The sequence below is a fragment of the Chaetodon trifascialis genome, chromosome 4, assembly GCF_039877785.1.
Source record: "Chaetodon trifascialis isolate fChaTrf1 chromosome 4, fChaTrf1.hap1, whole genome shotgun sequence".
Lineage (NCBI taxonomy): Eukaryota > Metazoa > Chordata > Actinopteri > Chaetodontiformes > Chaetodontidae > Chaetodon > Chaetodon trifascialis.
Window position 1 is genome coordinate 24,820,361 of NC_092059.1, and position 22,545 is coordinate 24,842,905.

The 22,545-nt window shown below is 41.2% G+C and overlaps 2 protein-coding genes across 2 annotated transcripts; both read right to left on the reverse strand.

The window, feature by feature from the left end:
- Nucleotides 1-404: 404 nt before the first annotated feature.
- On the reverse strand, nt 405-7,239 carry irf4b (interferon regulatory factor 4b). Its single transcript, XM_070960789.1, has 9 exons — nt 7,145-7,239; nt 6,734-6,933; nt 5,883-6,069; nt 5,440-5,516; nt 5,030-5,168; nt 4,835-4,936; nt 3,791-4,168; nt 2,186-2,298; nt 405-1,019 (listed from the first exon to the last, which is right to left on the reverse strand). Exons 2-9 carry the CDS (start codon nt 6,929-6,931, stop codon nt 858-860), a joined length of 1,356 nt encoding a protein of 451 aa, XP_070816890.1. The 5' UTR covers nt 6,932-6,933; nt 7,145-7,239; the 3' UTR covers nt 405-857.
- A 2,701-nt stretch (nt 7,240-9,940) lies between these two features.
- LOC139330513 (dual specificity protein phosphatase 22-B-like) lies at nt 9,941-17,034 on the reverse strand. The gene is made up of 7 exons (XM_070961454.1): nt 17,014-17,034; nt 16,888-16,921; nt 14,930-15,012; nt 12,344-12,393; nt 11,607-11,681; nt 10,856-11,027; nt 9,941-10,099 (listed from the first exon to the last, which is right to left on the reverse strand). The coding sequence occupies exons 1-7, from the start codon at nt 17,032-17,034 to the stop codon at nt 9,941-9,943; spliced, it is 594 nt and encodes a 197-aa protein (XP_070817555.1).
- Nucleotides 17,035-22,545: the final 5,511 nt, after the last annotated feature.

The following is a 22,545-nucleotide window of genomic DNA, read 5'->3' on the forward strand; positions in this document are numbered from 1 at the left end:
AAGTCACTGCCAAAGAAGTCACTTAGCTTAGCTTATCTTAGCAGTCTTTATGCTAAGCTAAGCTAACCAGTCTCATTCCAAAGGTAAAGAAAATGACCTCCCAGCACCTTTAAAGCTCTCGTATAACATGTTATGTCTCATTAGGCTTTTGTATGGAAGAAACAAAAGACAAAATGACAGTTTGCTCATTTCTGGCTTGTTATGTATTTGTTTACTTCCTTGGAGCAGTTGCCAGGCAAGCAGCAGAGTCTCCAGGAAATATCTGGCGGTGGCCAAGAAATAGTCTGTCTCATAACCATGCATGAAGGTTGAATAGTTGTTGTTACACTGCAGTATTTATCCAGCTTAAACCAGTGAATTATAACACATTAAACTGTGAGCTTTAGAGGCACCGGGAGGTGGATTTTGTTACCTCTGGACACAGCCCGGCCAGCTGTTTCCCCTTGTTTCCAGTCTTTGTGCTAAGCTAAGCTAACCGTCTGCTGACTCCTGCTTCATACTTGAGAGTGTCACCTCAGTCTCTGCAAGAATAAGCGCATTTCCCCAAAACCTACCACTATCCCCTTAACGCACTAAAATTCATAGCACAGTTTTCTACAGTACAATCACCTAAGCTGTCAGGTTTCTTTGCATAGTCAGTCCAGAAAATATTCATGATGCCCTTAAAATTTTGGTTCTCTGCACACTAAATGACAAACACACACAAAACAGAACCCTAAGGCAAACAATAACTGTCAGTAAATGTCCATCATTTTACATATAACACTGCTGGGGTTTGTCCTCTTGTTCCTGGCCTCCTGTTTGAAAGCTCAGTGCTGCATCTTGAAGTTTTCAACAGTCACTTGAACCCACTGAGATCACTCCTGCAGGCTGCTGCTGTGGTGATGTGTGATGGCCCTCTGGTAGTCCTCAGGGGTGTTTATGTGGTCCGTGACTCCCGGATGCTCGTAGCTGCGGTAGTAGTGGCTGCCCATCTGCTGGGCATAGAACAGGAGCTGCCTGGCAAAGAGGGGCTCCACCTGAAACACAGGACGGCCACACAGGTCAGAGAAAAGGCTTCATATTGGCAAAATGTGACAAGTAATATTTGAAAGCCTAAAAGTACATTTTTAATGGTAAACGTGTGAAAATGTAAAAATAACAGCTGAAAGTCTGTCAGAGCTGCGTTGTTCTTGTGTCTCATAACTTTAAATTCGGGTTCGACAAAAAGATCTTCACTCAAAGGTTTTTCTAGAGCTTTCAGCTGCACTCATGGTCTTCCTCCAGGATGTCTATTCAGTTGTCATGGAACACTATGGACCTGCAGAACGTGGGTGGTAACTAACCACTGACGGCTGTTTCACGGGTTGGAAAAACAAGAAGCCAATCTGATCTTTGCAGGTGGTGTCAGAAATGGGCATCAGAAACAGAAAAAAAAACAGGCATCAGCAATTTTCCACGTCGCCAAGCATGGTGCGGTTGACGGTTGGTTGCTGACCAAAAAATATTCATTTTACTATCAACTATGACAAAGAAAAGCTGCAAATTCTCCCAGTGGAGAGGCCGGAACAAGTTTGGTATTTGACTGCTGAGCGGCTCTTTAAGGTCTAATCTGCATATTTCTTCGATCGACATGAGAAATAACTTCTACTAGCAAAGCGCTGAGAGTGCGACATCAATCCCTGCTCATTATTTAGGGCAAATAGCAACCCCTCCCAAACAGAAGGCTGCTAACATGAGCACATTGCCAGACTGAGTAATGAAGTGAAACCTTCGGTCTGATTATCTACTGGCCAAGAAAGGCTGGAACACAAATGGTTGAACCTCCGCTTTTTGGGTTGTTTCTGTTTTTTTTCTGGGTTTCATATCTTCCCAGGTTGAAACGGAGTCAGAAATCCCATGATCTGAAGCTGAGATAGAAGATTTGATCACTGAGAAGGATCACACCTGCGGGCGGTGACTGAGGTCTGGAAGCAGGCGAGCGCTCATTCGGAAGCTAAATTTAAAGTTATGACACATGGCAAACATGATGGGAAGAAGTTCTTATTTGAAACTTTCAAGACTTAACTTTCAACCCAGCAAATACTACGTTTCATGGAGCTCAAGTGCAAAATGATACAAATGGAATTACGATGAGGAGATAAGAGACAGGGCTGATTATTAAACAGTGCTTTAATATGAGTGCTAGTATTGCACAAACAATCACCTGGACAGTGAGGGTCCGTCTTTGTCTCTGCGGGTCCAGACACTCGTCTCCAAAACTGAGCAGGACCTGGAAACGAGGCGGCGGCCGACCGTGGAGCCCGTAGCTCTGGATCTCTGATGGTCAGGAAGGAGATAAAATCAAATCACTGTTCACGTTGATATAAAAAAAATCCATCTACTGGTAAAATTCAAATGAATTCAGAAGAATTTCACTTGAGGTGGCGCGACCTTTGGGATGATTCGAATGGAAAGAAGTGGTCACAACATTTATGCAAATACAATTAGCTGTCTTACACAGCTGGAGCTGTTTCAGCATGTGGGTGGGGATAATGTGGCTACGAGGAAGTCATGTGACTGTTGCCTCATCATGAAACAATATTTTAAAAAGTTCATCAACCACAGTTATTAGGTGATACAGACATTTCTAATAAGTTTTGTTCTGAGCTGGTATTTATCCAAAGTGACTTTCAGTAAATGAGCTGTACAAACTTACTGGAAGTTCAGCCCCAGTTTATGCTTACTATGTATTATCATTACATTCAAATCAAAGAGCTAAGCCTCCCATTTTAAGAAAAATAAACACACAGTACACTTTGAAAAACCCAGGAGGTTGCTTAACAGCACTTTCCACTTTTTGAAGGTATTTCCAGAATCCTCAAAGACTCTTCATCAAAGAAGATGTGTCAGTTACAACCACCAGCTGCAGCTGCAACTTGGGAAATATCTTAAAAATCTTTAACTGTGCAACATGTGAGCTATTGTTTCATCCAGTTGTTTAGAAGAGTCTGAAACTACTTTCAGAACAGCATTAAGTGTTATTAGATGCTCAAATGATAAAACAAGGTGCACAAAGTGAGGCAAGCTTAGCTTGACCTGGAACAGGTTACATGTGTTCTTGTTTAACGCTGAGACTATTAGTTGATTTATCAGTTGTAGCACTGGCACATTTTTTGGGTCCTGACTGTGATGCGTCTGAATCGAAAAGCTGGCATCAAATGTGTGGTCATATTCACAGATTTATTAACTTATTATCTGATCACAAACAGTTCCAGATTAAAAACTTTAGACTGTTCTAGTTAGGAAAAGTTCATGTGTTTAAACAACGTTAGACACTCCAGAGGTTTAGCCTCTTAAATTATTCAAAGTATTGTTTTGCTATCAGTCCCGCAACCCAGCTATCGTATTGGTGCTAGTATTGAAAGATTTCAGACATTACCCAGCCCTGCATGAGTGACGGAAAACAAACTGATTGCAAACTTTTGTGCAAGTTTCAGTGCAACTCTTCTCCGGTCCGTCGTGCTTATCCACTGGAGAGGATGCTTGCAACATGCTTTAATCAAGACTGATCCACAAACATATATGATAATCAATTGTTGATCATTTCTAAAAGCAAAAAGTCTTCCAGCGTCTGAGAAATATGGATATTTGGTGTTTAATATCTTTGGGACTGGACTGTTGAATTGAAGACGTCACTTTGGGCTTTAGGACACTGTGATGGCATTCTCACGACTTTTTGACATGTCATAGACGTCACATCATAATCAATTCTCAGATGAAATGATTATTAAATCAATGGCTAGATGCAGCTCTGTTTGCTCAGGCTCACCTGTAAGGTAGTCCTGTGTGTGGAGGAGTTTACAGTTGACGTCTCTCTCCAGTTTGTTGGGCTTGTCTCCGTACTGGGACAGTCCTCCCTGCCAGTACACTCTGCTCTGACACAGCCTCCGAGCATAGAGTCCGTCTGGGCCCATCCACAGTAACACTCCCCTCTCCAGGGTGGACGGGGGACTCGGGGGACACTCCTCTGCCCTCCTCTGGACTGAGAGACTGTCCACAGGCAGGGGGACCACCTCGGGACTTCCAGGCTGCGGGTAGGGTTTGTCCTCTGGGAAGCACGGAGTGATGTGGCACCCCTCTGGACTGGAGACGGTCATCTCCCTCACCAGACTGTCTCGGAAATATACAGACACGTGCAGGCGGAAGTCTGATTGGAAGAGAAGAGGACACAGGTGGAGGTCAATAAACATGTGTTCTGATACATGAAGCTATTTTTCATTTTCTTGTCCTATCTATCGCTGCATCCTAATCCTGGCCTCCAGCCTTTGGTGCTGGGCAGGTAGTGCAGTGTATTGAAACGCTGGCCTTTAGGATTGATGCGAACGTTCATTCTGAATGAGACAATGAATATAAGAATCCAAAATATTCGCGATTTACTTTTTTTAAACTTTAATTACAGCGCCCTCTTCAGGCCAGTCAGTGCATTCCTTAAGATTGTTAAAACATTGTGCAGTTTTCCAAGTATCAGAGTAGCGTTTTCAGTCTTCCATGCAATTTTGCACTGTTAGCCTTTTTAAGATGTCTGTCTGGATGTAGGCAGCTCCATCTTCAGCTATGTCTTCGTATATGACCATAAACAACGCATAGTTTTGTACATACAGACTTACATATTGCATAGTATGATATTTCCAGGGTGTGCATGTAAAGAATACATTCACTGCTTGGTTTTGCTTAATGGTTTTATTCAAAAGCTTCCAGAGCTAAACACCGAGATTATCTCATGCTCAGTTGAGGAAGTCACCTCGGCCAACAGTACCTCCTTCTGATTCCATAGTATGCAGAGATAAAAAGTGAAATGAAAGTGTGTGTTTACCTGAGAGTGCCTCCGCTGATCTGATGCTGGCGTCCAGTGTAAATGGCGAGGGCTGGCTATCAGCAGGGCCGTACGAGTAAATTGAGGCTCTGAGCTGATATCCTGCAGACACAGAGGAGCAGACGAGCTCAACACGAGCACAGAAAAACAGTGACATACGCAATATACAAAGTGCCAAGGATAGTAATGTGGTACCATTCTCCATGGACGGGCCCTGCCATGGCAGGCTGCGGGGGGGACAGGGACACTGAGTGAAGGGCAGCTCAGGCAGGGAGGCCTGCTCCTGACAGTAATCTCTCCAGCCACATTCTGGTGTGGGCATGTACTGTGACATCTGCACACAGAGACACAAATAATCAGCTCAACTCAGCTCCAAACTTTGGGATGCTTGCATTGTGCTGGTGGAATTCAGATCCCCAGCAGAAACATATGATCATGGCCCTGGCACAAACAAGTGAGACTGAGATGCAAAGTCATCTGGTGTATCCAAGGTCATTCATGACTGCACAGGATGACTTCTCATCCACTGTTTCTGTTTCACATACAACCTCTCTCTCTCTCTCTCTTAAGCCCACCCCACTCATTTCCATGAGTATGAAAATCACCTGAGTCTGCAGGGCAGGGTAGGGGGGGTGCACTTGATAGCTCACAGGACTCAGAGGGCTGTCCTCCTGTCGGGGCCCTAAATGCAAGACAAAAAAGAACAAATACGAACAAGTGAGGTCTCAACACTACACAGAAAAAGTCCGCATCTGTTGACATCATGCACATTGGTGCATGATATTCAAACACCATTGCATCAGTCACTGGTGTTTTTTACTGCACTGAGAAGTCAGTGACCTTTATTAATCACCAAATGTCAGAGAATTTCCAAAAGCAGTTTACTGTAACAACCGATATCATGACTATATTAAAACATACATTTCAAAATAAAAATTCGCTCACTTTGGTTAATTTCCAGACAGTAACATCTGTGCTGCTGTGCCAAAAAATCAAGCGTTTCAAAAGTGTATTGTTTGAAATGTTCGGTATTTTTTGTGGGACTGACTTTTCTTGGCTCCCTCGGGGATGATGCGGTAGACTTTGTACGGGTCTGAGATGTCCAGCTGGCTTCTCTCCACCAGTTCCTCAAAGTCATTGCTCTTATTGAGGGCGCAGCGGAGGCGAGTCTTCCAGGTCGGGGGGTCCGGCTTGTCGATCCCCTCCCGAAACTTGCCTTTAAACAGCGCCCAGGCCTGCACACAGGTCACCGGCAAAACTTGAAAAACAGCCCTGATTAAAGCTGGAGAGGGTGAGCAGTGAGCTCTGGCATGTGTCGCAGAACCTGCAGTGTGCTCACAGGCAGCAAACGACCTCAAGAAACGGCACGTTCATTACGGACTTTATCATCTGTGGTGGAGTTTCTATGAAGAGCTGAAACAATTAGTCGATTAATTTAGTGTTCCAGCAGCGTGAAATTAATCACCAACATTTCTCAACGTCTCAAATGTGAAGATGTCCTGTTTTTCCTCGTCTTTTATTTGGTTTAGCTTCTTTAGAGGAAAAAACAGAATTTTCTAAAGTCATCTTTTGCTCGGGGAACTTGTTTTATTGTTATATTTCTAACTGCTTTCTGACATTTAATAGACAAAACATTCATCCACGATGTAATCAAATCGATGTAATGAATCGTTGCAGCCGTGCTTATATTGCACATTTCATAGACAAAGAGAACGCAAAGTGCTTCATTTCATACGCCTGCATCAACATCATTTCATGCCAAATACAGCAGAAGACATTAAAAGCACGAACTGACTTACTGCGCATAAGTTACAGGCCAACTTTATGAAAAGCACTTTTACTCTGACAGTCACATGTGGGAGTGCGGCTGGATGAGCAGCGGAGGATGCGGCTGTTTACCTTGAAAAGCGCGGCATCCTCATCCCGGTTGTAGTCCTGTTTCCCGGCGTGTTTCCACGGTATCCTGAAGACGGTCTTCTCGTCGTTCTCCCACACCAGACCGGGATACTTGCCGCAGTCCACCTGCTCGATGAGCCACTGGCGCAGCTTTCCGTTCCCGTTGCTCCCGGAGCCGCCGTAATCCAACTCTGCGTTCATCTCTGTCCAAACAGACGCATGCAACAACTCCACTGTTAGGTCCTGTAATGCAGTGCAATGTGCTGCTATGTGTTTTAAAAGTAGTGTAAGTTTAGCAGAGAAGGGTGAGACTACTTGAAGTTCAGTAAAACTCAAAGGTTAACCACCCTGATCTCCCACGCACACTAAATTGACCTTAAAGTGCGCCTTGGGAGCGCATGGAACTCATCTTACCTGTGAAACTCGAAACCCGTCAAGTTTTGAAATCAATCAGTCTCAGAAAGCCCTCATCATTACGACGGGCCCGCTTAAATCCTCCAGCCTATGGCGAGCAGCATGAGGGCGGAGACACAGCCGGGGATGCTGAGGAGGACGCACCTGCTGCCGTCCGCCTGCCTCTCCTGCGAAGCTTATCAGCGCACACACAGCGGCCGATCTCCAGTAAGACACCGGGGGAAACCCTGTCGGCGTCAGTCAGAAGTGTCACACACCCGCACACGTGGAAAATCATAGGACGGGGACGAAAACAATTCTTTGAAATGATAAAGCTTTACGAAAAGTAACTGTAGAGCGGTGCTGCAGTAGCTAGAAGTGATGTACAAAAACATCAGCGCGAGATTGTTCCCAGTGGAAGATTATAGTGAACAGCAGCTATAATACCGACAAGAAGAGCCTGCCAGATCAGATTATTCTACACCGTGGGCATATTTGTATATAATACCTAGAAACGAGTAAAATGGGTCATTGGGTGAGCACAATGTCTACAATTCATTCAGTTCTTATTTTAAAAAATACATGTAAAATACAAATTGATAATAATAATGATAAAAAACACTATAAACCTCTAAAACAGTCATTTCCAGCCTTAATGGCAGGGATGGAAGAAATGTCCAAATCCTGCATTCAAAACCTTACTTAAGTTAAAGTACAAAAAGCAAATTGTTAAAAAGTTTAATAAGTATTATTATTAACATTTTTTCAAGAAAAAGTTTTCATCATGCAGTATTGTCTTCTGTCAGTGTTGTGCTAAAGGAGATATAATACATTTTTTGATTATCATTGCTGATGCATTAACCTATAAGGAACAGTGCAGCTGGAATAGCATTTCTACTACTTGATGCACTGTTGGATAGTTAAATCTACAACAAGGCACCATAGTTTATAAAAATGAGTATGTCTTTAACATAAAATCTTAATCTGGAAAGAAATTAGTAAATATAGTAGTAGTAGTAGTAGTAGTAGTAGTAGTAGTGGGCTACAAAGTGCAACATTTCCCTCTTAAAAGTAATGAAATAGAAGAAATAGCACACTGCCGACACCCATGTAAAGTGAAGTAATTGCATCATTATCATCTAAGCTGTACTAATGTAGTTGGTGGAGGTGGAGCTCATTTTAACTGCTTCGTATTCTGTTGTAGTTCACTGAAGTTTAACTACAACAGTACATCATATTTCATAAACCCATCATGTGTTTTGTGCCTAAAATCAGATCAGATTATAGTTGTGGAGTAAGAAGCACAATATTAAACCTTTGAAACAAGGTGGAGTTAAAATAGAAAGTAGCATAAATTAGAAATACGTTATTTACATGCTTACTGGAAGTACAAAACTCAAGTAAATGTATTAGTTACTATTCTTCAGCGTTCTTCAAAGAAACAAGTCCACTTCTGGTCTCTGTGACCAGTTGCAGTGTTGGGATGTAGCTATAAGTACATTTACTTGAGCTTTGTATAAGAACAGTTTTGAGGTAGTTGTGCTTATACTACTACCTTTATTTGTACGGCCTTTTAGTGCAGAGATCCATCTTAAATGGCCTCAAAAAACAAGATGAAACCAACATTAAGCATGAGAATTTGATCAAACAAAAATGAATAAATGTTCAGCAAAAATAAACCTAACATCAAGAATAGTGACCAAAAAATATTAAAAGGAATTTGAATATTTTAAAAAAGGGTAAGAGATACTTCTGTGTATGCGCTACATTTATGTGACAGCTCAGCAACTCCAGTGATCAGCTTATAAAATAAAACAGATTGTTACAGGTGAAACTATCCAGCAGAATGTAAAGAAGATAAAATTCCACCTCAACAAACTACATTAAAGTATTTTTACATTCTATTATTGTGACTTTTAGTTAAGTAAAGGAACTAAATACTTCTTCCACCACTGAGCTGTGACCATCTCAACCAAAGACTGTGTTTATCCTTGTTTGAATACATTGTTAAAGGCCTGAAATGCCTAAAATTATCAAGTGACTCAAAAGAAAGTCATATTCACATTTTGTGCTGCAGAAATAGTTTTTTTCCACCTTAGTTTTGCTTTCCAGTCATTTTTAGGATCCCAGCCCCCGCTGCTCTAAATCGCTAAAAAAGAAAAAAAAAATCCTCACCTGACAAATTAAATCTTATGTCATTTAATGAAATAAAATGCAAATTCACAAAAGCACATAAGATGGAGCAGAAATGTACGTGCTAATCATTAACTCTGCTAGCTCGATGTTAAAACAAAGCATACGGACAGAAATAAACATTCATTAAGGAATCAAACAGTTAGAAATAAATGAACACTGTTTCAGATGCTGTGTTACTGGAAAATACAACGTTCAGCTTCCACACTGTCTATAGAAAGTAATACTCATATTTCAAGTAGAAGACACAGCATAACGTAACTGACGGGGAGTGCACACAGCTAAATGTGTGTTCACACTGTGGACTCTATGTACATATTTCCTTGGTGTCATGCTTGACTGGCCTTGCATGTTGTTTTGACAGTTAGAGGCAAGGACATGACATGACGAGGGGGACTGCGATAATGACATAAAAACCCCCTCCCATCACATGACTGCTTAGCCATTCTGCACACATGAGACGCAACCGCTCACATCAGTGTCCCTGCTGTCGCTTTGCCCTGCAGGACTGATGATGAAGGCAGAAGCTGGTCTGGTCTGAGTGGGTTTAAAGATCCGAGCAGAAGCCCACAGTCCTCGGCTGCTTGAGTTCAGGACACACTGAGCTTGTCCGAAGACCTTTTTTCAGGTGCTACTTGTGCCCAGCGCAGGAGTGATGCTGGTCCTTATGGCATCGCTGCTGCTGCTGCTGCTGCTCTTAGATTTCTGACTTAAAAGCGTCTCCACCACCTTGCCATCATTGAAAGAGTTCTTCCCATATCGCTCCTTCCACCAGGCCTGATACTGGGAGGGGGAGAGCAGAGGGAGTGTACAAGTGAGTCAGATGAATAAATGACAGCTGAGGCAGAATCAGAGAGATGCAGGGTGTTTCCAATAGAGAGGGGGGAAAAAGACAGAGGAGGGAAGTTAAAGTAGGACTTCATGCTTCAAGTGGTTGCCAGATCATCAAACAGGGCCTGAAAGCCCCTACTGACAAACTTTTCAGAAGTCCGATCCGTAACTTTCTGAAACTGACAATCAGATTAAGCACGCCTTCTACGCACAGCGATTGACCAGGTGAGCTGAAGTGGTTTGAACTTTTCTCTCCAACTTTTCTTTTCCTTCTAACGAATTCATCACACAACAGCCTTTGTTGTTTCCCTCGTGTGCAAACAGGCGTGACATTGTGGATGGCTTAGAGGTGATGCTGTTCAAAAGTGTGTACCCTTATGTGGACATTCAGAACAGGTGGGTTTAAGCATATCCTGGCTTTTTGTAATATAGGTGCCATTTCCAGTCAAAATGAGGTGTGTCTCATCCACTGGAGCAGGAGACATGCCGTGGTTAGATTTGGACCATTGTTGCTGTCTGTCTCATGCACTGACTTCTGTATCAAGTCCATTACATGTCTCCATCATGTCCTGTGAATCACTTGTGCATGGATATGCGATCTGAATCCCACATGGGATGGTGGACTCTGCCAGTAAGAATGAAAGTTAATATATAGACACGCAATTGCAGACAATGCATGGAATGGCTCCTGCTGAAACCTTGACTCACTTCAGTCAGTTCTGTGTTTTCGAACTCCTCCAGTTGCCGCAGGAAGCCCAGGTTCGGCCCCGCACACGGCCGAGCCGCCCTCACCGCCGCCAGAGAGTCCACCCAGCCGCGGCCCGTCACTGTCATGATGTAAGCCACCACCAGAGTCACACTGCGGGACACTCCTGCAACACTGAGAGCACAGGGCTTCACGGCATGATGCTAGCTGCAGTAGTCAGCACATATTCAGATTCTCTTGTTTAGTGTACAAAGAAGTGAAACCCCTTTTTTCCTAAAGCTGTGGTTAAATGCTTGATTTTGCATGTTTGATATGTGAAAAGATGAAAGCATTAATCTAAATTGTGTTCTGTTTAGTGACAGTGATGTGGTTGAAAATGAAAATTGGGTTAATAAAATGGTAGGACTTCCAGATCATCTTGAGCCAAATATTCATCATTCTAAACAAAAATCAGCTCAACCTGAATATTTATTCCTCCTCCTCTCAGTATTCTCATCTGTAAATGACACCAGTTTCAGACCATGTATTCTGATGTACATGACTTGTTTTCAGTTTTAAAAAATTGATGGAGAGTACTATGCAGTAAATAATCACGTGCAGTTAAAACAAAACATAGACAGCCTGCATTATTTTCAAAAATAAGAATGAAAATACATTTTTAATCACTCAAATTGAAGTACTGATTTCAAGGTTAAGTACATTAATACATAAATAAGGAACAAATCAACCAGCAGTAATTTTATTTTCACTCACCAGTGGACAAGGCAGCCCTCTCCTTTGAGCCGGGACTCATGGATAAACATGATGCTGTCTCTGAAGTACTGAGTCCTGGTGAGATTAAGCACATTGAATTAAAATGACTAATCTTAAAATAACAATATAAGACTTAAACCACTGCATTTGAAATATTTGTTTATTTTTAAAAAAATATAATAGCATTTCTTAAACCTCTATGAATAGGGTTAGGGTTAGGAATATTTTTTCAGTCCCACTTGATTCCACTTTAGTACTAATTATATATTCTTCAGTGTTTATTCCATCAATTAATTCATGGCTGAACCTGCCCTCCAACCAGATAACATTTTAAATTCTCTGATTTTAATACTGTGTATGTGATTTTATGTATTTATTTATTTTTTCAGAAATAAATGTTCTGATTGGGAATACTTTTACATAAAATATTTTCATAAAACTCCCTCTGCTCTCCCCCCTCCAGTTTCCTAAATGCTTACATAAAACATGTTCACATGATATCGAAAAGTTCATTTCATACAGATATTCTGCATCATTAAACTCTTTTTTTGCAATTGCACTTGCCACAGATCATGAGATGGTAGATAGGAATGCAATATTCAAGACTTTTCAAACACAGTATTTACACTCTGTGAGTGTTTGTATGTATATAACATATGATATATATATATATATGTGTGTGTGTGTGTGTGTGTGTGTGTGTGTGTGTGTGTGTGTGTGTGTGTAGAAGTACTTACAGGTTTTGCTTAGAGTGGTCAGCAGCAGATATACACAGGTATGTCATGTCCTAGAGGGTGATGGGGGGACTAGTTTAGACTCAAACAACACTATAAAGAGTATTTCATGCATACAAAGTTGTTGAATTAATTAATGTATAACAGTTAATGTGTAACAACAGTTTCGTCCTGTTACTGGCTCTCACACACTTCCTGTTTTTGACAGATGGGACGGCCCCTGAAACCTTGCCCCTCGGACCCTGTCAGTGTGGCAGGTCATGACATAACGATGTACGCCTATGTGTGTGTGTGTGTGTGTGTGTGTGTGTGTGTGTTTGTACTGTGCACCTGGCAGCTGATGGTACATGCAGTGGACAGAAACTACCTTGTCCCGTTATGACTGCGCCGCTGCAAAAACCCCTGAGCCCTTTGGGACACCCTGAACTCTGGAAGTGCTCCAGACAGGTTAGCTCGCACACACCAACCACAAAGTACTCATGCACACACAGGCTGCAACATGAACAGACGTACACGTATCGAAGGAGCATGTAACACACATACGAGTGAAATTGTACTTATTGACAGAAAAAGTCATGCATATGGAGTCCTCATATCTTTGCACCATCGCTCTAATAACTCCTTGTGACCATTAGTCACTAAAATCAAATGCAGTCAAAAAGAAAGCATGAATACACTCCCAAACAGTCTGCATGCAAATTGTGGACAAGCGCAGAAATGTATATTCTTTACATGCAAAAAGGCATTTTGAGACTGCAGTTTTTTTCTGTTAAACTGACCCTGTCATTCTATTTTGCAGTATGTTAATTAGAGCCACATACTGTACAGTAAACGGCACATCCGACCTCAGAGACTTGGTGGTTGCAAATTCGACCTTCCTCTCTCAGGACCCATCATGCTGTCTTCCAAGAAATCAATCAGTCAGCAGTTTGACTGTTAGGTATGCAAATAAACCATCCCATCTGGCTATTTGGGCTGCACTGGTAAAACAGACCTGAGTCATCATTATGCCACAGAACTCAAAAACCTGTGAGAATCATCCTGCGATCGAGATCAAAGATTTGAACAGCAGCTGGAATTAATGAGCTGCTGAGTGATGGGCAGCACAGTTCAGGGAGTCAGACATAATTTCAGGTCCAAATCCTTTTAAAAAGTTTTGGTGGTTGACCAGTTTTGGTACTGATACTGTAATACAAGTTGCTGTTTCTCTTCAGTGTTCAATGAAACATACATGGATGGAGAAAGTGTACAGAAATGTCTGAGCACTTTTCATGCTCGCTTTCAACAAGAAAAGATGAAAGTTGTGAAAGCGGACACTGAAGATCAAGATTTTCAAAAACAAGCCATACGGACTCAGAGACGGAAAGAGGAAAATTTCACTCAAATGAAATAACAGTTCATATTCAAATTGATCGTTAATGATGATTCTGGAAGGATAACGTCTCAGCGAAATCAAAACTGCTAAATTTAAACTTAAGCTCTCCGCTCACAGATTTTGCAGTTGTCCAGATGTTATATTCTTACATCTGTTACCAAATGGAAATCAGTGACAGCAAATTTCTACTTTCAACCTACCACATTCTCACAGCTGAATCACCTCTTTCTGTCCTTCTCACACTCACTTGCTCACGTACAAGAAAAAACGTCTTTCCCGCTCTTTCATACTCAAATTGCCACGTCTAAATTCAGCATGAAAAGCAAGAAACCTTTTTTTTATGCAGTTCCACTTTCAAGACTTGATGGACTTCAAGCTGCTGAGCTAAAATCATCTGCTGGTGTTATGGCTGCATCACAGACTGAAAACAACAGTCAAATTTTCAGATATTCACTTGGACCCCGCAGAATATTGAAGCTCCACAGTCAGTCAGGCGACTGCTTATTTGGTTAAATCTGGTGAATTCCATGTCTTGAATGATTCAAGACAAAAGGACTTTCCAAGCAAAATTGAAAATAAGAACATCTGACTTTCACACCATTTGAAGTGGTCTATTTCAAAAGCCTTTGATACAAATCTATCTGACTTTTGGGTTAAGAATATTTCTTGACAACCTTTTTCTTCTTATTAATCCTTGCAAAACACAACTATACTGAACATATAATAACCAACATATCATAAATAGTTGAGGATGATACCTCAGGGGATAACAAGGGTGCAAAGCTGAAATGATTAACTGATTAAACAATCAATCAATCGACAGAAAGTGAATGTTTTTGATCAATAATTACTTAATTGAATTTTCTAGCATAAGATGCCGTAAAGTTGCTGGCTCCAATTTCTCAAATGTGCGAAGTCACCTTGGGTTTTGGGAAATTGTAGACTAAACAAAGAATGGGTTAACTGGAAAATGAATTGACAGATTAATCGATAAGATATTTTGTTAGATGTAGAAGAAAGAAGGCATTAAGTCAGAGAAACTTCAAGTCGGCTCCCAACATTTAACACTTTCAGAACGAATACTAAGCAGCAGGGACACTGAGGGGAACAACAGCAGTGGTGAGCTGAGGGGAAGTTGTGTACTTTATGAGTGGATCGATGTTGGGCCATGGGGGTCACACAGGCTGATAGAAGACACGCAGAAGACAGCTCACCTCCAGGATGGGTGCAGCTGTGTCATGGATTGACAGGATGTGGGTGATATTGTGCTGGGCCAACAGCTCCTTGTCTTGTGCATCTGCAGATCACAAAGAAAATCAAGAAATCTCAAATATTCCTTCCATCCAATCACAGATCACCCCATGTAAGGTCCGACCTAAATTAAGCATTTTCTACCCAACAACAACCCCCTCCTCTAATGTTTCCCAAGCAAATGTGGCCTTATGGCTTAAAAGTGTTGCTCTTGTTTTGAACTGAAAGAAAAACCGGAAAACCAGTGTTTCTAAAACAGTGCAGCAGCTTGGGCCAAAAGCAAGAAACAGTAATTCTTCTAATCAAATTTTGTTCTTTAAAAGGAAGCCAAATGTTTTCTACTTTGGACAGATGTGTCTTGAGCACTTTTTTCTCATGCTTTGCAAATTTGCAGGATGCTCATGCCACCTATGCAAGACAAAGAAAAGCCCTGCACTGAGCCCTCCAATCAGCCAAATCCACTAAACTAACCTCAAGTTAGACAGAAAAAAAGCCTGCAATATAAAATGGAATATACATAGTATATAAATCAAAGATACTTGCAGAGGAAACACAATCTGACTATGTACCTTGCACTGTAAGCCAGTGACCTCAAGGTCATAAAATGAAATGAATCTCTAAGTGTGTCTGTCATGAAAAAAATATTTTTATGGGGTGTCAAGGTGCTGACGTGACATTAAAGCTGGTAACAGAGAGCTGTCTTTCTGCAGAGGACAGACCAGTGACACGCCCGATTAAGCCAAAACACAGTCACTATATAGATAGAAGATATTATGCCATAGAAATGTGTCATTTCTGTGAAACCTGCATGGGAAATTATCAGTAAATACAAAAAAGACAAAAACAGACAGCCAGACATCAACAAGCTAATGTTAGCTGGTGAGATAGTTTCGGCTAAAGCTAAAAGTAAAGTAGGCCTACTTACTGATATTTCCCTCGCTGTTTTCTGTAAATGCCGACTTTGCTAAAAGGACATCTTAGAAATTGCGCTTCATTACACATAACAAATTGCAATAGAAGGCTACGAATTCAACTATATCATGTTGAATAAAACCCAGCCATCATAGAACTCCCGTTAAAGCTAACATAGCTAGCATAGCAGAGTAGCAGTAACTGCCAGTTTAGCCTTTGATGCAAATAGGCTGGTCTGGAACAGTAACCTTTAAATTACACAGTTAAATCCTTGAATTTGATAGCTGCTATATTTAGCCCCCCAATTTTCTGAAGTTATTTTTTGCTTAGGATGGCATTATACATTTTACAGTTTGCTGGCCAGCCTGAAAATCTTTCATCTAAATTTTTGCTCAACTTCAGTCCCTCTGTAGTTACTGTTCTGTCTTGCCCTGTAAAAGTCTGTAAAAGTTTTACTCTTCCTCATACCTGCTCACACTTCCTGTTGAACAAAGACAAAAAAAGATCAAAGGCCTAGCTTATATGAAAGATTACCTGTTCGACAGTGGTGCCCTGAACACGTCATGGTTACAAAAAGTAATGCATATTTATAAGCCGTTTCCTGTGCAGTCATCATTTCATGTATGCACACAAAAAGCAACCTAATGATTGCATTTACTGTTTTATGGAAAGATGTGGATTATAGTTTGCAGTGGGGACACCCCCACACCATGGGGCATCCCCTCCCACACTACCCCTCACGTGGCCTTCCTCCAGCTGCTGACGGAGCTACACACCAACGCCCGCACACTCACATACAGGCAAAAAAAGTTTTTTTTTTTTTTTTTTAACATCAAAATACATTGCTTCAATCATTCTGCTGTACGCTGTGACCTCTCCACTCTATAGAAACTGAGCTCAGTGTAGCATCTCACCACATGCCCCTCCGTATGAGGAACTGAAACATATTCTACTACATTATCCTGAAAATAAATCAATTACTGAAATGACAAGAGGCAGGAAATCTTACCTTTGATATTTCCAAGATAAAGATCAGGCAGGACCTAAAGAAAGTCACAAATTGAGTTAAAAGAAGGGTGCAGGGGAAGATACAACAAGGTAATTTAGATTTATTTAAATGCAGAGTTATCTGTACCTTGTTTATTCCATTGCCCATGTCAGCCAAAATTCTCAAGAAAACTTTAACACTCAATCTGGATTTTTTTTTTTTTTTTCCCAGCAGGTTTTCAAAGTTTCTCAAGTTGTGTATCTATTGCTCCAGAGGTGTTTAGGTCCAGTCAAGCCCCCTGCCCAGGAAGCCACTAGCTGTTACTGCATCCCATCGTTTTCAAACCTCCCCTGACGTCTTTTTGAGTGACCCAGTAGATCATAAAGCCTTCGACGTGTCTCAGCTCATGCCCTGAGCCTACTTGATTGAGAATATGCTGCTTGGGATGATGTAATGTGACCTTAACAGTGAGAGACCATGCTTGGATAGTTATATTTAGAACAGGAGTGGGTCATGGGACGGGGGACAGGCACATACCAGCCAGACAAAGATGGTTAAGGGCCAGAGGGCAGAGAACTGGCTATCTCTATCTGCTGAGGTATTATACCGTACAAGGAGATCTTCTCAATGAGACTCGAAATACACTTGCAGTAAATCTCAACTTAGATAATAGTCTCAAGGTATAAGACAGGGGGGTGTCTGATATCAGTCTTATTACAGAATTGGGCTTCTTAGTTTGACTGATTGTGTCCGACATGAACGCATGATTTTCTGAGTTTTCATAAGTTGACAGGAAAGTTTTTCTGTATTTTTGTTGCCTGTGCTCTTCTCACTGGCTTGCAGTGTGTGGAAGGAGGCTGGAAAAAGGTGATGTCACACATTTCTATGTACTAACCAGGATTTAGCAATATTTGAAGTTCAGCATTTCAATATCAAAATACAATGGCAGCTGTGGAGATGTTTTCTCTTGGTGCCAGGCCAAAGTCAATCTGATCAAACCGCATACAATCAGATAAGTGGGGGTTTTGAGTGCTACACTGACTGTTGCACATTTAGTGACAAATATTTTACTTTGTAGTGAAATACTATTGTTTCAAGACCATGTTTTAAGGGGAATTAGCTTATGTGTCTATTCTCAGTGGTAGAATTTAGTCACTGTATGCCCATCTAAAGAAAAAAAATCAGGGGATCACCAAAGCCAGGACAATTCATCCTCTCAGAAACACGAATGTCTGCACCACATTTCATGGCAGTCCATTGGACAGTTTCCCATTTGTTTCAGTCTGCACTGAACACCAACATATCTAGAGCCACACAGCTAATGGGGCTAAAAACTCAAAGCTTTTCAGTTCACTATTATTTAAAACCGTGAAAAGCAGCATCTCTTCACTTTTAACATTGTTTTGACGCCTCGTTGTTTCCTGACTTTTCCTAATTTTATGAGAACTGCTTATAAACTCGAACTTTCTGTCATAGACTGAAGAATCCCCCCCATTTATTTTAAAAGATGTGCTGATTGTGTGTGGACGTTCACTTGAATCGACATCTGTCACTGCATTTCCAGTAAATTCTGCTACATCTTCAATATGCCGCTCTGAGGCGATCGAGGTATTTTTAGCCCAGCTTTGTTTTCTTGTGTTCCTGTGTGTGTGGTTCAGTGTGTGCCACAGCTCAGACACTCTGACAGGCAGCGGAGAGTGGAGGCGTTTACAAAAAGCTGCCTGCCTGCCTGCCTCAGAGAAGTAGGTCTGAACAGCTCATCTCGAGCTGTGGGTCGAACTCATTGATAAACACACACAGCACACATTAGACACAAGGGCATTTCTGAATAGATGGTGCAGAAAAAACACCTTTGTCAGAGCATCACTGTGTGTGTGTGTGTGGGTGTGTGTGTGTGTGTGTGTGTGTGTGTGTGTGTGTGTGTGTGTGTGGGAGGAGGAGGAGGTGGGGGCTCACTAAAGGATGTGAGGTGTTGATGATTAAATCGGTCCTTAAAAAGAGAAAGAGGAGACATTAAGTCAGGAGTTACTTTCAAGTTTGATGCTGGCTTGTTTGTTATACCTGGCAGATATTCCCTCCGTGCTAGGTCTGCTCCAGCAAAACAATTACATTTTTTTTTTTTTCGATGAATTGGTTATTCTATTAAATGCCAGTGAATCCAGAATCTAAGGTGATGTCTTTGAATTGTGTTGTTGAATTGAATTGTGACTTGTTGACCACCAGTCGAAAACCCCAAACTATTGAATTTATAAAATAATACATTTATAACCTAATTTATAAAAGAAAGAAAAGCAGTCCATCCTCATATTTGGGAAGCTGGAACCAGAGAGTGTTTGGTGCTTTGGTAATGTCTGTTTGTCCACCACTTTGATCCAGACACAACATCTCAACTATTGGATTGCTATGAAATTTTATATTGATTTTGTTATGATCCTGGCTTCCTGTCTCTCCCAGTGTGTCTCCTCTCCCTTTTCCCTGTGTGTGTGTCTGTCTGTCTGTCTACCCCTGGTGGCTGGGCAGCCCCTCACCTGCTGCCAGCTCCTCCCACTGCGACTCACCTGCAGTCACTCTCCCTTCATCAAGGAGAGTATTTAAGACATGGACCTTCTCCTCCTCGTTGCCGGATTATTCCTCATTCCATGTCGATGTCTGGTTGTTGGTCCATAAGTACGAGTCTCTTTGTCTTCCTCTCCTTGTTAGTAAAAGTCATTTTTTGTCCATCGTTTTTTCCAGCCATTTATTGTGCTGTGTTTTCTTTTGTTTCAGTGTCTGCCTGCCGCTTCCACGCGTGCCTCGTGTCATAGCCACTCTGTCGGTGCTCCCTCTGTTCATCCACTCCGTTTGAGTGCGCCTTGCCTACCTTTGGTTCATTTGCCATGACAAAAGCCAGGATTGGTATGACCTTTGGTTCATCACTCATGTTCCCATCAGGATAAACTGCAATAACTTTAGTGATCTCTAGCATGGTCACTGTCAACATGCTGACATTAGTCAGATGTTGTTCTAACTGACCCCAAACATAAGTAAAATATGTGATGTCACCATGCAGGATAACAGACTGTACATTTCCTTGTCTATGAATGACATTTTTGATACCAAAGGGATTACATATTCAGTCATGCAAAGCTCATTTAAATGACATCATCATCAATCAAAGAAAGGTCCCTTAGTTTACTATAATTTACAAGAAAAGAAAATACTCTAACGGCACTCTGGCTGTACCTTGTTTCCTGGAAAGAAGTAGTACGGTGTATTAAAAATATGTAAAATGGAAACAGTTCTGTTGGTGTTTCCAATAAATCACTTTCAATTGTTGGTCAGTGTAACCTAGAGGTCTTCTTGTCAGTGCACTGCTGAACATGTCAACAACTGATATAAAATATTACATTTCCAATATAATGAATAAAGACGTTGTTGGGTTAATGTGGAACTTAACCTACAGGAATCTCTTCTGGAAAGCAACCACTGTTTAGAAATATGTGTCATGCTGTCCATACTTGCTCTGTTCCAAATAACTTGTTTTTAAAGGAAAGTTCCTCAGAAATTATGTGGAAATCAAGCGACCTGAAAAATAATGTGTTCCTGAAAATGCCATTTTGTTGGGTTCCACCACATCTCAAAGGTGCTCTATTGATTGAGTGGGGTGACTGTGGAGCAGGGCCATAATTAAAATGTATACAGAGGGGGAAACATTTGACTCAATATTCAAATACTCTCACAATGCCCTTTCCAATATGTTGACATAAAAACATGAATAAAACCACACACCACCATCCACAATCATCATTAGTAAATGTATTCATAATTTCAACTAAACATATTGCCATAATTGAGCACCACTGGTTCTAGTAATACAGTTTACTGTAGCTCTGCATGCTGTTTGGTGGTACCACCATACCCCAGCAGAAGTCATTGCTTGGCTGCTGTAGGTAGGCAGAATCAATGTCAAACACTGCAGTGTCTCTATTTAACTACTTTGTGCTGAAAAATATATGATACAGTAGTGCTTTCATTAAGTGTCAACAGATCTACCAAAGTGATTGCTTAAAAAATGCATTTGTTATGGAAGAAAACTCACTGAATCTCATCTTCTCAGGAACAAATCTCAACAAAATGCAGCCCTACAATCACACAACCAAATATTCCCATGACAGGAGTAGCGCTAGGTTGAACAGTACGCTGTTCCTCTACTTCCTCTTTTATTTTGTGGCTGGCTGGTATGGGCAGGGCTTATCAACTAACACGATGGCCCAGGTGTGATCAGGCTTCTGGGTAGCAGCATCCAAAGGTGATTTTGACACTGAACAGCAATGAGAGTGAAGGACCTGACACTGGACCCCGTCTTTTAGTTTAGAGGGTGTATTCATAGTGTGGACTTGCCACGCTGTATTGACTAACACAGATGTCTGTGTGTCTCCAGCTAGTCTGTGTGACTTGTCTCCAGCTAGGCTTATAAGTTAAAGCCTATTATATGACCGCAGCAAGTACAACTGTATTTAGCTTAGTCAGTTGCTGCTGTCATGTTGTGGTGCATACTAGTTATAATGCTATTGTTGCGGGAGTAAAAGTGGGGTGGGCTAGCAAACATTAGCAATGATCATTGTGTGCATATATTCGTATATTTTTTGTGTGTCTGTACAAAGTATTTAAATGGACATGTTTGTGTGTTGCCTGACACTGCTGTCCACAGAATGTGTTGTTAAATAAACAAACGTTTAAAAAACTGGAAAATGCATTAAAGCTGGAAACAGCACTTTTTTCTGAGTTTATGAAAAGTGACTTTTTAGAGATATGTGGTTCCTACAGGACAGTGATGACACAAACATTATGATGATCTTTAGAATATGACACATTGCTGTAGCTTAAACTACAGTATATGAAGTCGATGAATTAGCTGAACCATAAACACCTACAGCAGTAAAATATATACACATTAATACAGCAGTTATATTGATCTAAAAACATCAATACATCTCATCGTGTTTCCATGTTGGGACAGTGAAAAGTAATCCCATGACCTAATTATTAAATCTTTTTTTTTGTTTGTTTGATTGTTTATTGGACATGAGATTAACTGTCACAGCCCAGTGTACAACAGTGTTAACTGACCATGTTGGAGCTGAATGGGTTGCTTGCTCAGTGGGTGGTGACAGTGTACAGGCAGCCTGCTGTAGAAATGGCTGCTTTGCTGTTGATAATGTCATATTCCTATTGCCAATAGTGTAGTAGGAAGCGTTGAAGTCATGCAACTGTGGTGCAATTCATTTAGCCAAACACTAGCTTTTTACTTCTGTTAATAAGTGTATTTAGGCTATGTCTAAAAAGAAATGATAAAAGTGGTGTTCATTTGCGAAGATTATCTTTCCGAACAAAATGTGTATTATCCTAAACTTTTATTTGCAACAGAGCTTATTTTCTGCAGTAATACAAAATCCAAAGGAACATGTGTGGTCGAGGGAACAAGAGCAATGCTAACCTCCAGGGTGACCTACAAAAATCTGTCATCCCCGCATCACGGTATGAAGCAAGGCAGCGAATGAACACAAGTAGATTATGCTTTTCTGCAAATTATGTTTCACTATTTTCAAAATGATGGCAGTAGACATGTTCTGTTCTCAGTTGTGAAGCTGCAGAAGAAGAAACGGTGAGCTTTCATGTATTACCAAAGGATACTGATAC

Bases quoted from the DNA above. Each gene is read 5' to 3' on its own strand.
- LOC139330513 (XM_070961454.1), bottom strand. From the start codon at position 17,034: ATGGGCAATGGAATAAACAAG. The intron at 12,394-14,929 runs GTGAGCTGTCTT...ATCACCCTCTAG, and splicing joins CAGCTGCACCCATCCTGGAG to GACATGACATACCTGTGTAT. The intron at 11,028-11,606 runs GTGAGTGAAAAT...CTGTGCTCTCAG, and splicing joins GAGGGCTGCCTTGTCCACTG to TGTTGCAGGAGTGTCCCGCA.
- irf4b (XM_070960789.1), bottom strand. From the start codon at position 6,931: ATGAACGCAGAGTTGGATTACGGCGGCTCCGGGAGCAACGGGAACGGA. The intron at 6,070-6,733 runs GTAAACAGCCGC...ACCTGTGTGCAG, and splicing joins AGGATGCCGCGCTTTTCAAG to GCCTGGGCGCTGTTTAAAGG. The intron at 4,169-4,834 runs GTAAACACACAC...TCTTCCAATCAG, and splicing joins ATCAGCGGAGGCACTCTCAG to ACTTCCGCCTGCACGTGTCT.